General features: G+C 42.2%; 1 protein-coding gene across 3 annotated transcripts; it reads right to left on the bottom strand.

Moving 5' to 3' along the window:
• Nucleotides 1-1468: 1468 nt before the first annotated feature.
• LOC311130518 (keratin, type I cytoskeletal 13-like) lies at nt 1469-7597 on the bottom strand. Of its 3 annotated transcripts, XM_084163277.1 has the most exons (9): nt 7486-7597; nt 5373-5428; nt 4639-5218; nt 4041-4123; nt 3561-3717; nt 3162-3323; nt 2897-3022; nt 2377-2597; nt 1469-2075 (listed from the first exon to the last, which is right to left on the bottom strand). In XM_084163277.1, the coding sequence occupies exons 1-9, from the start codon at nt 7504-7506 to the stop codon at nt 1925-1927; spliced, it is 1557 nt and encodes a 518-aa protein (XP_084019403.1). In that variant the 5' UTR covers nt 7507-7597; the 3' UTR covers nt 1469-1924. The 3 variants fall into 3 exon arrangements, with proteins under 3 accessions (XP_084019403.1, XP_084019404.1, XP_084019405.1); XM_084163278.1 differs by lacking the exon at nt 5373-5428 and having other exon boundaries at nt 4639-5273; nt 7486-7588; XM_084163279.1 differs by lacking the exon at nt 5373-5428 and having other exon boundaries at nt 7486-7529.
• Between the last annotated feature and the right edge of the window lie 9439 nt (nt 7598-17036).

Raw genomic sequence — 17036 nt, 5'->3', positions numbered from 1 at the left:
TCACGCTTCACCATCTGGCAGTCAGACGGATGAATCTGCTTTTGGCAGATGCCGGGAGAACGCTACCGGTCCGAATGCATAGTGCCAACAGTAAAGTTTGGTGGAGGAGGAATAATGGTCTGGGGCTGTTTTTCATAGTTTGGGATAGGCCCCTTATTTACAGTGAAGGGAAATCTTAACGCTACAGCATACAATGACATTCTATCGAACACCTTTGGGATGAATTGTAAAGCCGACTGCAAGCCAGGACTAATCGCCCAACATTAGTGCCCGACCTCACTAATGCTCTTGTGGCTGAATTGAAGCAAGTACCAACAGCAATGTTCCAACATCTAGTGGAAAGCCTTCTCAGAAGAGTAGAGGCTGTTATAGTAGCAAAGGGGGGACAAACTCCATATTAATGCCCATGATTTTGTAATGAGGTGTTCGACAAGCAGTGTATATGTGGTCCGCATCTTGATTTATGGCTGTGCACCACTGTGAATACAGTGCTCTACTTTCCAGACCTTGTATGAGTTTCTCAATTTCCCTAAGTCTCTTACAGTCATATCTGTCAACGTGATCCTCTAACTCTAATGCCTACTGATGTTGTGTAACAGTGGAGGCTCCTCAGAGCAGGAAGAGGAGGACCACCCTACTCATTGAATTTCAGAAAAATACGAAATGATAAAAACTTCAAAAGTTATGCTTTTTAGATGAAACTATACTAAATATACTCACGTCACCAAATGCCTGATTACCTAAAACACGCTTTCGCAATGAAGGTCTATAGTAGTCTCAACAGGACCCTCTAGGGTAGCACCATGGTGTAGCCGAAGGACAGCAATTTTCCATCCTCCTCTGGCTACATTGATTTCAATACAAAACCTAGGAGGCTCGTGCTCCTCACCTACTTCCATACACCTACATGGAAGTTATGATGGAGACCACACAGAATGTCGATGTGGATGAGATCAAGTAATAATTTGTCAATAGAACCATCAATAAAGATTATGTGGTTGAATGATAATGGATTGTGTGGTTTCACTTGTTTCAGAGATATTCATGCTTTACAGTAGACTGACTATATGAATCTGTGAGTATGGATGTCATAGCAGATACATTTTGTCATCTCATTTCAAATGAATTGTTTTCAACCAAAACATGGTGTCCAGCTCTAAAGTTGCCTCCACAAACACTCTCCATACAGTATATAACTCTGAATTAAAAAACTGAGATAGAATTAGATAATTTTGCTGACAACCTACATTCAAATTTCTACTATCAACATTTCAATTTTTTGCCAAGTATTAAACTCACTACAAGTGAATGTCATACATTACACTGTTGAAGATGATGCTGTCACATATACCTTCTCAAGACCATAGAATTGGCCTCACATGCAAAATATAAAAACCTGTATGATAGTCAGATGTATGGGAGCACGCCAAATCAGATAATTTCAAGTTGAAAGACACAGAAGACAGAATGACAGTGTCGGCAAGTCAGAGCATCTTTATTGCATTCACAATGGGGTTGGATGTTGGTGTTCCATCCAGATGTAGTAGAACATGTTGTTCTGGAGGTGTCAACCATAGAAATAGAATTACCAGAAAATAAATCCTAATTCAAGTCAATGTTCCATGATGGGTGTCTGAGGGGCTTAAGCCATTCTAGAAAGAATAGGAGGATGGTATGCACATCCTAAACTAGAGTTAACCAGAGCTGGCCTAAACAAATAACACAGATAATAAAGATAGGGATTTCTCATCTGACGAAGACTTTGTATAAGTTGAAACGTTGTATTTTAGGTTGCATGAATAAAGCACTGGAGAGCAGTAATTTTCCATGTGCTGGCCTCTCATTTCCTATACCCATTCTAGTAATTATACTTCTATGGGGTTAACCTGTTGCTTGCTGCAATGCTCGCTCTGTGTGTGGGACCTTAAGAGGTGTGTTTGGTTTCACTTGAGGAGACAACCTTGCCGTCCACTATTTCCTCTGTGACGATCACCACCTTGCGTGTGGTGGAGGAGGAGGAGCTGGGGACGGAGCTGGAGGAGCTGAGGCTGGATTTGGAGGAGCTGAGGCCGAGGCTGTGAGGAAGGGAAACCCATGGTTAGCATAGTTAGCATCTATCATCTATGATCATAACAAGTATCTCTTAAAGGTCACATAGCAGCAGATGTATGCCAAAAGTAACCATGGCTCATACTAAGGTCAAATTCAAATGAACATTGTTTTTAAAGTCAAATGTTGAAGAAGGCATCAATTCATTTTCACTTGTTTCAAGGTCCCCTGTCACCCCTCTTCCCAACCAATAAAGATGTAACACTCTCCTCCCACATCCTTGTCTGTTTTATTGGCCTCCCTCTGTCCAATCGCATCCTGCCTTACCCGCTAGCCTCTCCGTCCAGCAGCCTCCTGTACTCAGCGATCTCCATCTCCAGGCGTGTCTTGATGTCCAGCAGCATCTTGTACTCCTGGCCCTGGCGTTCCATGTCGCTGCGGAGAGACATTAGCTGCTCCTCCAGACTGGTCACTTGGCTCTGGAGGCGTCCCAGCTGCATGGAGTAACGACCCTCCGTCTCCGCCAGCGTGTTCTCCAGGGAGCCTTTCTATTGGCCGGAGAGAAATAGATGATGTGTCAAAAACAGTGGGAGTAGATTTGGAAATTTGGAATGTTTACTGTCATACTGAAAAGGTTAGCTCTAGTAATTGAATGTGTAGGCAGGTAGAGGTTAGCTATAGTAATGTAGTTGTGCCTGGCTATAACAACTTGAGGGATACTTGAGGTTTCGTAAAGAGAATGATGAAAGAGTCAAATGTTGATTATTGAAGAAAGTTGTAGAAAGGGTATGTAAGCAATGTCCCCTAAAATGTGGTCCTTGGTCAGATGTTAGTAATTACGGCTCACCATGCTGAGCTGTGACTGCAGTTCGATCTCCAGGCCCTGCAGTGTGCGACGAATCTCTGAGATCTCTGACTTGGAGGTCTGGAGAACCTCTGTGCTGGACGCCACCTCCTTGTTCAACGTCTCTGTCTGTAAAACACAATACGTAGTCAGTCATCACAGGAACAAAACAACATTTCAACTCATGATAGAATGTGACAACGTTACCAACTAGAATTTAAGGAACATCTACACCATCAACATAGTTTAGAGGTTCTAGAGGTTCTACCTTGGTCTGGAACCAGGACTCCAGGTCGCGCTGGTTCTTGGCACTAACGGCCTCGTACTGCTCACGGATCTCAGCCATGACTCTGCTCAGGTCCTCCTGTGGTGCTGCGTCCACCTCCACGTTGATCTGTCCAGTCATCTGTGTCCTCATGGCCAGCAGCTCCTGTGGAGAAACACATAGTTGTGAGTTTAAAGGATTAAATAGTGACTATCCTCTGCCTGATGGTAACAACTTGACCTGCCCTCTGGCTTCATTATAAATGTGAACACCATTGCTTGATACAGATGTGCTTGAAAGCCAGCAATGTTTTTCTAACGAAGACCCATAGTAGGTAGACATGGTCAATAGATGTAATACATTAAGGGACTGTATGGATATGTTCCATCAGCCCACACACACCTCCTCATGGTTCTTTTTGAGATAGATGAGCTCCTCCTTCAGCCCCTCGATCTGCATCTCCAGGTCAGATCTGGCCAGGGTCAGCTCGTCCAGCAGCCTCTTCAGCCCGGCGATGTCTGCCTCCACCGACTGACGCATGGCCAGCTCATTCTCATACCTGAGAGATGAAGAGAGCTTAGGTCAACGAACTGCCTGAATGTGTTCCTCTGTGAGAATAGCATGGGGTTTATAGATTCTAGTATTCCATTTAGTTTTGTGAAAAAACAGAAAGTAGCACCAGGTTTCTGATATGTCTGTTGGGAGGGTGTGGTAATGGTGGAGGTGGAGGGTAATGTCATTTGGTTTCCATTTTTATAGATTCAACACAAAATAAAAAATAAAAACAGTGTGAGGGTTTTTACAGATTTGGGCGTATTCCATTTGGTTTATGGAATGCACCAGCAGTGTACTGTATATGTGGATGGTGTTGGATATAATTACTTGGTTCTGAAGTCGTCTGCAGCGAGCTTTGCATTGTCGATGCTGAGATAGATGCTTCCGTTCAAGCATGTGGCAGCTTGGATCTAAGAGGTGGAGGATGGCAAAACATTTCAGGATGGAGCATGCATGGAATTTCACACGAATGTAATCATTGAGTTCTGAGTTTCAGCTTCACTGTAAATTATAGCTCTTAGAAGCATTACAGGGAACCTGTCGTCTTTATGATCATTGTAAAGCATGGCAAACATAAAAAATGTGTACCTTTTGCAGTCGCCTTGGGGCTGTTAAAAAAATTGTAAGGAATAGCTTCGATGATCTGCTTTATTTTCAATGCTTCAGCTGCAAATATGCATATTGTCTTTGCATTTCATTGGTGCCATATCTTGGTTGAATCAATTATAACAAATGTATGTAACTTAGCATTTTCCAATAGCCATATATAACACTCAGTAACAAGCTGACAACATATGTTCACCATGTACCTGTACTCCATCTCTAACAAAGCATAACATTGTCACTCTGCAGACATTACTATTGTTTTGACATGCTGTGATGTCGTCATTGAGTGCTCTTGCCATTTAGGAGACATGTCACGTACCTTGTCCTGCAGGTCGGCGATAGTAGCGTAGAAGCCAGAGTAGTCGCGAGCGCTGGGGGACGTCTTGCTCTCCATGAACTGACGGATCTTCAGCTCCAGCTCGCTGTTGGCCGCCTCCAGCGAGCGTACCTTCTCCAAGTAGGTGGACAGGCGGTCGTTCAGGTTCTGCATTGTGGCCTTCTCGTTGGCCGACACATTAAAGTCGGCTCCACCACCGCCACCACCACCCCCTCCCATGCCGAAACCATAACCGCCACCGCCTCCGCCACCCCCTCCCATTCCGAAACCATATCCGCCGCCACCACCGCCGCCACCGGAGCCGAACGAGGAGCTAGAGATGCGCACCCCAGATCCTCCTGCACCTCCATACACACTGCCGGCCCTCATGGCAGTGACACGGCCTCCTCCACCGCCACCACCACCCATCGAGGAGAAGCGGGAGGAGCCCATGCCCATACCCATTCCACCACCACCTCCAGACCTCATGGACATGGTGCCACCTCCGCCTCCACCACCACTGCTGCTGTAGGACATGCTAGATCTGGAGAAGGACATGGCTGCTGAGAGGGAGTCTGCCTGCCTGGGATGAGGAGAGAGAATGTTGTGCACGGCCCAGCCACTGTTCCCCTTTTATGCTGCACAGGGCAGAAGGAGGGAGGGAGGGTGGGAGGAGGACATGGGTGGGAGAGGCAGAAGGGAGGAATAGAGAAGGGAGGAATACAGGGAGGTATTACCTCATATAGGGAAGGGCAGGGCTCCTCCACCCACTTTGACACCCTGCGGACAGACACTAGGATACAGAAGGAGATGGAAGAGGATAGATAAGATATGTATTGAAAATGTACTATCGTTGCGCAACTACAGTCCCACCCATCTAGTTCTATATATGGTTTCTGCCTGCAGGGTGCGTGCAGGCATTCACACAAACATATACTAGTGCACACATCCAAAAAACAGTTGGAATTCCTCTCCCATAAAAGCGTCTGGTTTAAAGAGTGGACATGCCTTGTTCAATTAGCCCCACGTAGGTCAGTCAATCAGTCAACACACACAGTATAACTTTGACATGCTGTGACTGGTGAGCTTTGCCATGTTTCCTGAGCATATAGATTGACACACTGAATGGCTATTTACCTGTGGATGTTATCTTACCAAGAAACAAGTTGCAAAGATGCATGCAGTAAATTGAAACTTCACGGTACAATATGATCTTTCGCTTGACACACAGACAACATTCTCCCCGAACAGACCTGTCTTTGTCTCACACACTGATTTCTCGCAAGAAAATCTCCTGTCCTTTTCCTTAAACGCAACAGTCCATTGTTGTTTCATAGTTTTTGTGATTTTATGCACAGACTAAGGTACCATTGTCATAAGTTTCACTAAACTTTATGCATTTTCCATGTCATGTAGGAGTCTGCAGGACCGACAAAAGTAGTAGGAGTAGTTTTTCCTTCCTTTTACCACTTTATAGCACCCATGGGATGAGTCATTACTCCGGGCATTGTACCCCAGGAAAACTCACCCCAGATGGGATTGAAGTACTGTTCTTTCCCCTTAACACCTTGGCAGGGTACTTGGCATCTGCAACTTGCAAGAACAAGCTACTGCTTGTTTGAGAACATGTCTTGCAGATTTTTGTTGTCACGCTCCAGAGTCTCAAATTTTGTACATGGAAAAGTTGATTTACATTTGTTCAAGCCAATGCAAGTTATGTTAATGATTTGCAGTATAATTAAATATTGTGACATTGGTGAAGATGTTTGAAAGCACAATGGCTAGCTAGCTCTCAGTCAACATGGTCTTATTAGAATATGTCAACATCTAAAAGTGACATTTAACCATTGTAGTTACAGTGCCTAGTAAAAGTCTACATACCCCTTGCACAGTCTTCACATTTTGCTGCCTTAAAATGTAATCTAAATATGGATAATCTACTTTTTAAAAGTGAAAGAAAAATTGCAATTGTCCCGCTGAAAAATAAAACTATCCAAGGGTTAGGTTTTCAGAAGACTTTTCACCTGGGTGTTGGTCCTTTCATATTTATTTTGATCCTGACAACACAACACAGGTTGAAACCCTCTGTATTTTCAAGCATTGTGATGGGAGAATCATGTTATGGGTATGCTTGTCACCGGCAGGGACTGGGGAGTTTGTCAGGATCACATTTAATATGAAAGGTGCAATGCCCAGGTAAAAAGTTGTATTTTTCAGAGGGACAATTACACATATTTGAATGCCAAAGATCCTCCAGAATGGCTTTCCAAGAGGTGTTGAGTGTTCCTGAGTGCTCCAGTCTCAGTCCAAAAACAATGGATAAACGTTGCCCTAAGAGTTGTCTAAAGTTTGAATAATCTTATTCCAAATTATTCACAGCTGTAATGGCTGCCAAAGGTGCTTCCACCAAATATTAACTCTGGGGTGTGAAGACACAAAATGTTCTGTACATTTTCTTTCACTTGTGGAGTAGGTTATGTAGATTGGTAGGAATAAAATCCAATGTAATCCCTTTTTAGATGTAATTTTAAGACAGCAAAATGTGAAGATTGTGCAAGGGTTGTGTAGACTTTGTAGCTCAGTTGGTCCTGTGTACACATGTCCCGTGTAGCTCAGTTGGTAGAGCATGGCACTTGCAACGCCAGGGTTGTGGTTTCGATTCCCACGGGGGGCCAGTATGAAGAAATGTATGCGCTCACTAACTGTAAGTCGCTCTGGATAAGAGTGTCTGCTAAATGACTAAAATGTAAATATAGGCTGGTATTAGTTACATGGCAGTTGCGATGAGATGTATCAATCCAAGTTGCTGATATGTAAGGAATGAGTGAGAAAATAACTGAGGTCATCTACCTGATACTCCTGCTCACACATTCACTCATATGAGTGATTTCCTCTCTTCTTGACAAAACTTCAGCCTTTTCGCAACGTACTCTACGTATTACCAGTGTGTCTGAAATGCAACTCAGGGTTTAGCCATAGAAACTCATTGAACCTAATTCTGCTACTGACCAATGAGAAGGGGGGCGGGTAAATGGCATAGCCATGTCCCACTCTTATCCCTCTAGTCCCCACTTTCTTACTCAGATGAGTAAAATTATGCGAGGAGTGGTTTTTGCCTCTGGTCACAAAAGTTGAACATTTGCAGTAGTCAAACATTTGTATAAAATGTGTATATCTCAATTGTTCTATTGTTGTGCAAGCACTTAGAATAACAGACGCTATGACATACACAAAAAAAAATGTATGCACGCATGACTGTAAGTCGCTTTGGATAAAAGCGTCTGCTAAATGGCATATTATTATTATTTATATTATATGACATAACATTGTGCAAAATACTCTCATTACTATACCTTCATTGTGCAGGAGAGAGAGAGAGAGAGAGCGAGAGAGAGAGAGAGAGAGAGAGAGAGAGAGAGAGAGAGAGAGAGAGAGAGAGAGAGAGAGAGAGAGAGAGATGTTTACTGAGAGTAATGTTTACTGTTAATTGTTTTATTGTTTATTTCACTTTTGTTTATTATCTATTTCACTTGCTTTGGCAATGTAAACATATGTTTCCCATGCCAATAAATCCCTTAAATTGAATTGAAATTGAATTGAAATTGAATTGAGAGCGAGTGAGAGTGAGAGTGAGATAGTGAGTGAGTGAGAGAGAGACTTCATCTTCTTGTGTGCCCTGCAGCCTTCCTCTTCAAAGGATAGATCCACACCCAGATAAAACCACAGGAGTGTCTATCTCATGCCCTGACAATGACTGCAATGTATGAATTTCAGTATTCATCACAATTTTGATTGATTTATGTCTGTCCCTCCTTCTTTGCAATTAGCAAAGAATGCGCACGTTTGACAGGAATGAACATGCAGTAACCCCAAGGAGAAAACGTCTGAAGCATGAACTATGTAACGTGACCTCTGCCTGTCCTCTCCCCTCCAAAAAGAGGACAGACCACACAATCTAGTGTACTAAGATTGTGTCCTAGCTAAATTCCCAATCTGGACCTCCTACTGTCATAATGGCCATCTAATCATTCCAGCTTTCCAATCGACTCTTTCTTCTCCCCTGCAACTCTTCCCCAGGTTGTTGCTATAAATAAGAATGTGTTCTCTTCTCAGTCAATTCGCCTGGTAGAATAAGGGTTAAATAGAACAATGGTGTACGCCCACCTCTCAGTTTGGATTGCAGGATGTGCCTACTGTGCAATCACCCATAAAACTAAACAAACTGACTAGGAAGACAAACATTTCACAAGCCTTATAAAAGTAAAAAAATAGCTTTATCATTCTTCCTCCTACTAGAATGTACTTTACACTGATATTCAGCTAGTGGCATGCTGTCCGTAGTTTTAGTTACATTTTTGTTTGATTCTTTATATAAATAGAGCATGCAATAGTTTGTTTGTGTGTTTACTAAAATATACCTCCTCACCTTAGCCTCGCCCTTTTACCATTCATAACATTTCCTGGTTGTTTGTAGCTGTATACAACCCAGTCACACAGAGCTGAGCCAAGCACAAATGCAGTAAAGCACAACATGGAACCGCTGTCAGTCTCTAGATTCACCTGAAACTCAACCCATGTCCATTGGCATTCCGTAACTGGTTCTTTAGACACACAAAGTCCCCATTGTAGACACAAACATACCCTTTGCATGAACACACACTGTATGTCAAAAAGAAGACATGCTAAAGCAATTATTTATAGACCACAATCCAGTTAAAATGGATTCCAATCTAATCTGTTTTACTATCATTGTAAAATTATGGGCTTTTATGAGCAATGCTAAATCAGAAGGGTGCAGTCTGCATTAACATGTTCACACAAGGTGTTACAGGCCAATGCAATCAATTCAGATAAAAGCAATTTGTCTGAATTCATGAATTACTATATCATCTATCATATACAGTGCCCTCTGTAATTATTGAGACAGTGAAGCAGGTTTTCTTCTATACTCCAACATTTTGGAAATCAAACAATGACTATGAGGTTAGACTGTCACCGTTTAGAAATTACAGCAATTTTTGTACATAGTCCCTCCATTTTAGGGGACCAAAAGTACTGGTAAATAATTGATTGTGTCATTTTGGAGTCATTGTATTGTAAATAAGAATAGAATATGCTTCTAAACACTTCTTCATTAATGTGGATGCTACCATGATTACAGATCATCCTGAATGAATAATGAATAATGATGAATAATGAAGTGTTAATGAGGTGCTAACATTTATGACAGCAAATTTCAATTTACAAAAACAAAAACGACTGCGTTTTTGTCTTTTGAGCTTCTAGTCATGAAATCTATGCAGCCTACTCAATCACTTTTTATAGCTACTGTTCACAGACATTCTGGCCCGTATACAGCGTTCCTCACTGAGTTCCCTGAATTCCTATTGGACCTTGTAGTCATGGCAGATAATATTCAAATTTTTGGTGACTTCAATATTCACATGGAAAAGTCCACAGACCCACTCCAAAAGTATTTCGGAGCCATTATCGACTCAGTGGGTTTTGTCCAACATGTCTCCGGACATACGCATTGCCACAGTCATACCCTGGATCTAGTTTTGTCCCGTGGAATAAATATTGTGGAAATAAATGTTTTTCCTCAAAGTCCTGGACTATCGGACCACCATCTTATTACGTTTGCAATCGCAACAAATAATATGCTCAGACCTCAACCAAGGATTATCAAAAGCCGAGCTATAAATTCTCGGACAACCCAAAGATTCCTAGATGCCCTTCCAGACTCCCTCCACCTACCCAAGGATGCTGGACTATCAGTTAACCATCTAACTGAGGATCTAAATTGAACCTTGAGTAATACCCTAAATGCAGTCACACCTCTAAAAACAAAAAAACTTTGTCACAAGAAATTAGCTCCCTGGTATACAGAAAATACCCGAGCCCTGAAGCAAGCTTCTAGAAAATTGGAACGGAAATGGCGCTCCACCAAACTGGAAGTCTTCCGACTAGCTTGGAAAGGCAGTACCTTACAATATCGAAGAGCCCTCACTGCTGCTCAATCAGTCTACTTTTCCAATCTAGTTGAGAAGAATAAAAACAATCCAAAATGTATTTTTGAAACTGTCGCAAAGCTAACTAAAAAGCAGCATTCCCCAACAGAAGATGGCCTTCACTTCAGCAGTGATGAAATCATGAACTTCTTTTACGAAAATATAATGATCATTAGAAAGCAAATTACAGACTCCTCTTTGAATCTGTGTATTTCTCCAAACCTCAGTTGTCCTGAGTCTGCACAAAACTGCCAGGACCTAGGATCAATGGATACACTCAAGTTTTTTAATCCTGTATCTCTTGACACGTTCACGAAAATAGTAATGGCCTCTAAAACTTCCAGCTGCCTACTGGACCCTACTCTACTGAGAGAGCTACTTCCTGTACTTGGCCCTCATATGTTGAACATAATAAACGGCTCCCTATCCTCCGGATGTGTACCAAACTCACTAAAAGGGGCAGTAAAAAAGCCTCTCCTGAAAAAGCCAAACGTTGACCCAGAAAATGTAAAAGACTATCGTCCAAATCTCCCATTCCGCAAAAAAAATTCAGAAAAAGCTGTTGCGCAGCAATTCACTGCCTTACTGAAGACAAATAATGTATACAAAACGCTCCAGTCTGGTTTTAGACCCCATCATAGTACTTAGACTGCACTTGTGAAGGTGGTAAATTACCTTTTAATGGCTTCAGACCAAGGCTCTGCATCTGTCCTCTTGCTCCTTGACCTAAGTGCCGCTTTTGACACCATCGATCACCACATTCTTTTGGAGAGATTGGAAACCCTAATTGGTCTACACGGACAAGTTCTTGCCTGGTTTAGCTCTTATCTGTCGGAAAGAAATCAGTTTGTCTCGGTGGATGGTTTGTCCTCTGATAAATCAATTGTAAGTTTTGGTGTTCCTCATTGGTTCTGTTTTAGGACCACTATTGTTTTCATTATATATTCTACCTCTTGGTGATGTCATTCAGAAACACATGGTCAACTTTCAATGCTATGTTAACGACACAAAGCTGTACATTTCGATGAAACATGGAGAAGCCCCAAAATTGCCTACCCTGGAAGCCTGTGTTTCAGACATAAGGAAGTGGATGGTGGCAAATGTTTCACTTTTAAACTCGGACAAAACAGAGACGCTAGTTCTAGGTCCCAAGAAACAAAGAGATCTGCTGTTTGATCTGACAATTAATCTGGTTGTACAGTTGTCTCAAATAAAACTGAAGGACCTCTGCATTATTCTGGACCCTGATCTCTCTTTTGATGAACAAGAATATTTCAAGGGCAGCATTTTTCCTTCTGCTTAACATTGCAAAAATTGGAAAAGTTTTGTCCAAAAATGATACAGAAAAGCTAATACATGCTTTTGTCACTTCTAAATGCGACTACTGCAATGCTCTACACTCCAGCTACCCGGATAAAGCACTAAATAAACTTCAGTTAGTGCTAAATATAGCTGCTAAAATCTTGACTAGAACCAATAAATGTGATCATATTACTCCAGTGTTAGCGTCTTTACACTAGTTTCCTTTTAAGGCTAGGGCTGATTTCAAGGTTGTACTGCTAATCTACAAAGCATTACATGGACTTGCTCCTACCTATCTCTTCAATTTGGTCCTGCCGTACATACCTACAGTGAGGGAAAAAAGTATTTGATCCCCTGCTGATTTTGTACGTTTGCCCACTGACAAAGAAATGATCAGTCTATAATTTTAATGGTAGGTTTATTTGAACAGTGAGAGACAGAATAACAACAAAAAAATCCAGAAAAACGCATATAAAAAATGTTATAAATTGATTTGCATTTTAATGAGGGAAATAAGTATTTGACCCCCTCTCAATCAGAAAGATTTCTGGTTCCCACATGTCTTTTATACAGGTACCGAGCTGAGATTAGGAGCACACTCTTAAAGGGAGTGTTCCTAATCTCAGTTTGTTACCTGTATAAAAGACACCTGTCCACAGAAGCAATCAATCAATCAGATTCCAAACTCTCCACCATGGCCAAGACCAAAGAGCTCTCCAAGGATGTCAGGGACAAGATTGTAGACCTACACAAGGCTGGAATGGGCTACAAGACCATCGCCAAGCAGCTTGGTGAGAAGGTGACAACAGTTGGTGCGATTATTCGCAAATGGAAGAAACACAAAATAACTGTCAAGCTCCCTCGGCAAGGGGCTCCATGCAAGATCTCACCTCGTGGAGTTGCAATTATCATGAGAATGGTGAGGAATCAGCCCAGAACTACACGGGAGGATCTTGTCAATGATCTCAAGGCAGCTGGGACCATAGTCACCAAGAAAACAATTGGTAACACACTACGCCGTGTAGGACTGAAATCCTGCAGGGTCCCCCTGCTCAAGAAAGCACATATACAGGGCCGTCTGAAGTTTGCCAATGAACATCTGAATGATTCAGAGGAGAACTGGGTGAAAGTGTTATGGTCAGATGAGACCAAAATGGAGCTCTTTGGCATTAACTCAACTCGCCATGTTTGGAGGAGGAGGAATGCTGCCTATGACCCCAAGAACACCATCCCCACCGTCAAACATGGAGGTGGAAACATTATGCTTTGGGGGGGTTTTTCTGCTAAGGTGACAGGACAACTTCACAGCATCAAAGGGACAATGGACAGAGCTATGTACCATCAAATCTTGGGTGAGAACCTCCTTCCCTCAGCCAGGGCATTGAAAATGGGTCGTGGATGGGTATTCCAGCATGACAATGACAAAAAGCACACGGCCAAGGCATCAAAGGAGTGGCTCAAGAAGAAGCACATTAAGGTCCTGGAGTGGCCTAGCCAGTCTCCAGACCTTAATCCCATAGAACATCTGTGGAGGGAGCTGAAGTTTCGAGTTGCCAAACGTCAGCCTCGAAACCTTAATGACTTGGAGAAGATCTGCAAAGAGGAGTGGGACAAAATCCCTCCTGAGATGTGTGCAAACCTGGTGGCCAACTACAAGAAACGTCTGACCTCTGTGATTGCCAACAAGTGTTTTGCCACCAAGTACTAAGTCATGTTTTGCAGAGGGGTCAAATACTTATTTCCCTTACTAAAATGCAAATCAATTTATAATATTTTTAACATGCGTTTTTCTGGATTTTGTTGTTGTTATTCTGTCTCTCACTGTTCAAATAAACATACCATTAAAATTATAGACTGATCATTTCTTTGTCAGTGGGCAAACGTACAAAATCAGCAGGGGATCAAATACTTTTTTCCCTCACTGTATATGTACGCTACGGTCACAAGACGCAGGCCTCCTTATTGTCCCTAGAATTTCTAAGAGCTAAATTTTTATGGAATGGTCTGCCTATCCATGTGAGAGATGCAGACTCGTTCTTGACCTTTAAGTCTTTACTGAAGACTCATCTCTTCAGTAGGTCCTATGATTGAGTGTAGTCTGGCCCAGGGGTGCGAAGGTGAACAGCAAGGCACTGGAATGACTAACCACCCTTGCTGTATCTGTCTGGCTGGCTCCCCTGTCTCCACTGGGATTCTCTGCCTCTGACCCTATTACGGGGGCTGGGACACTGGCTTACTAGTGCTCTTCCATGCCGTCCCTAGGAAGGGTGTGTCACGTCGTGCCAGGCTTTTTTGCGCTACAGTATACTTGACTTGAGTGGGTTGAGTCACTGACTTGATCTTCCTGTCCGGTCTTGAACTCCCTCGGGCTCGTGTGGTGGAGGAACTCTTCGTGGGCTATACTCAGCCTTGTCTCAGGGTAGTAAGTTGGTGGTCTGTTGATATCCCTCTAGTGATGTTTGGGCTGTGCTTCGGCAAAGTGGGTGGGGTTATATCCTGCCTGGTTGGCCCTGTCTGAGGGTATTGTTGGATGGGGCCACAGCGTCCCCCGACCCCGCCTGTCTCAGCCACCAGTATCTATGCTGCAATAGTCTAAGTGCCGGGGGGCTAGGGTCAGTCTGTCCTATCTGGTGAAATTCTCTTGTCTTATCTGGTGTCCTATGGAACCCTGACCTGTTCACCAGACGTGCTACCTTGTCCCGGACCTGCATTCTTCAACTCTCCCTCTCTTGCTCTCTCTCTCTCTCCCTCTCTACCGCACCTGCTGTCTCGAACTCTGAATGCTTGGTTATGAAAAGCCAACTGACATTTACTCCTGAGGTGCTGACCTGTTGCACCCTCTACAACCACTGTGATTGTTATTTGTCCCTGCTGGTCACCTATGAACGTTTGAACATCTTGAAGAATGATCTGGCCTTAATGGCCATGTACTCTTATAATCTGCACCCGGCACAGCCTGAAGAGGACTGGTCACCCCTCAGAGCCTGGTTCCTCTCTAGGTTTCTTCCTAGGTTCCTGCCTTTCTAGGGAGTTTTTCCTAGCCACGTGCTTCTACATCTTCATTGCTTGCTGTTTGGAGTTTTAGGCTGGGTTTCTGTATAAGCACTTTGTGACACCTGCTGATGTAAAAATGGCTTTAGAAATACATTTGATTGATTGATTAATTGATTGATGAGTGAGAGAGTTACAGACAAACAAATATCATATCCCCAAGACATGCTAACTTCTCACCATTACAATAACAGGAGAGATTAGCATTTAGGGGGTGGGGGGGTATGATATTTGTGTGTCTAACTTTCTCACTCATCATTATTCACGATTCATTTAGGATTATCCATTAATGTAGAAGTGCTTAGAAACATATTCTATTCTTATTTACAATAAAAGTGACTCCAAAATGACACAATACATTATTTACCATTCATTTCTATTGGACACAAAATATTCTGAAACACAACCAAAACAAAAAGCAAATGCACAAATTTGTAGTCACGAGCTCTAATGGTTCATCCAATATGGATGAAAATACTCCAAATTAAAGCTGACATTTTGCACTTTAACCTCATAGTTATTTGATTTCAAATCCAAACTTTTGGAGTATAGAACCAAAAGAATAAAAAACGATTCACTGTCCTAATAATTACAGAGGGCACCCTATGTGGTCTGCATCTTGATTTATGGCTGTGCACCACTGTGAGTAGAGCACTCTACTTTTCAAGCGTTGTATGAGTTTCTCAATTCTCAAACAGTCATATCTGGCAACATTAACTGTACAACCCTCTAACTCCAAATCCTACTGATGTTGTGTATTGTGTAAATTTAACTAAACTAAACTGTTCCTACCTGGTAGGACCACACCTTTTATTCAATCTGTCAGAGGGGCATCAGGGCTGTATTGTGTAGTTAAAGACTGTTTCTCTCACACATTCTGTAACTCTCACACTCTACCCACCCTGGTACTATAGAGTTTAAAGCTACTAAGACTCACTGCCAGCATTGGTTCCACAGCCGTGGCTCTGTTCCATTGTGTTATGTGTGTCAGGTCAGGACTGGTTTCTGCTTCGTCTGCATATGCCCCACAGCTATTGGCTTGCCTGGCCACACCCTACCTGACCCAGAAAGGACCCGACTATAAGCCCATAGAGGCACCTTTGTTCTGCAACTGTATGTAGGTCAAATAGAATACATGTTTTTAAAGAGTAACAGTGTTTGCTCTGAGTCTAAGTTAAAGTTCAGCTGTAATGGTTCCCACTCTATGTACTGTATGTAGGTTTTCTTTCAATTCATTCAAGTACTGTCAAAGGTATTACTACCAATTACTGTATTCAGGGTTATGTTATAGCTTTTATAGCAATGAGTCACATTCGTTCAATGAGTCACATTCAGAAGTATTAAATGGGCAGTTGATTACACACAACGGTACTAATAACAGTTAGTATTAATATTAGTATGTCAATCATTTTAATTATGGTGTTGGTTACAATACCTCATAATTTTGCACATGGTATCACACAAATGCAGTTGATGTAAGCTAAATAAATCTGAATGCAATGGAATGATGCATCACATGCTGTGGTGTGCAAACAGAACTACATAGCACTGTGAATGTGAATAGAAATCTAAATTCAAATCATAAAGAAGGGAGTTAGAGCTCTATTCAATCTGTATTGCGGAAGTTCAGCGATACAGCGTGATTTAAATTTAAAGGCAATGTTCCGGCTTTAGAAGAGATTGCATTCACGGTAAACGCTGCATATGTCAGCACAATCGGAAATTACCTTTACATTTCTATTGCTCAATCTGTAACGCTTCAGCAGTAAAGAGAGAATAGAACCATTAGTCTTTCAGATTAACATACAATAAAGCTTAGCATAAGGGTTTCGGATCAACTTTCTACAGAGTACAAAATATAGACTAAAACAAATCTAGAACACACAGATCTTCCCACTAATATTGTTTGCTTTGGTGCCACATTAGGTAATAAATCGTATAATTTATTAGAATGTACCACTGCTGGAACACCGACAGGACTTTTTATATGGTTGAACATTGACTTCCATATGTCTTTCTGTTTGTATAATGACACTT

The sequence above is a fragment of the Coregonus lavaretus genome, assembly GCF_964263955.1.
Source record: "Coregonus lavaretus genome assembly, chromosome: 6".
Taxonomy (NCBI): domain Eukaryota; kingdom Metazoa; phylum Chordata; class Actinopteri; order Salmoniformes; family Salmonidae; genus Coregonus; species Coregonus lavaretus.
The sequence above is the reverse complement of the archived record's forward strand: the minus strand, read 5'-3'. Positions and strand labels throughout refer to the sequence as shown.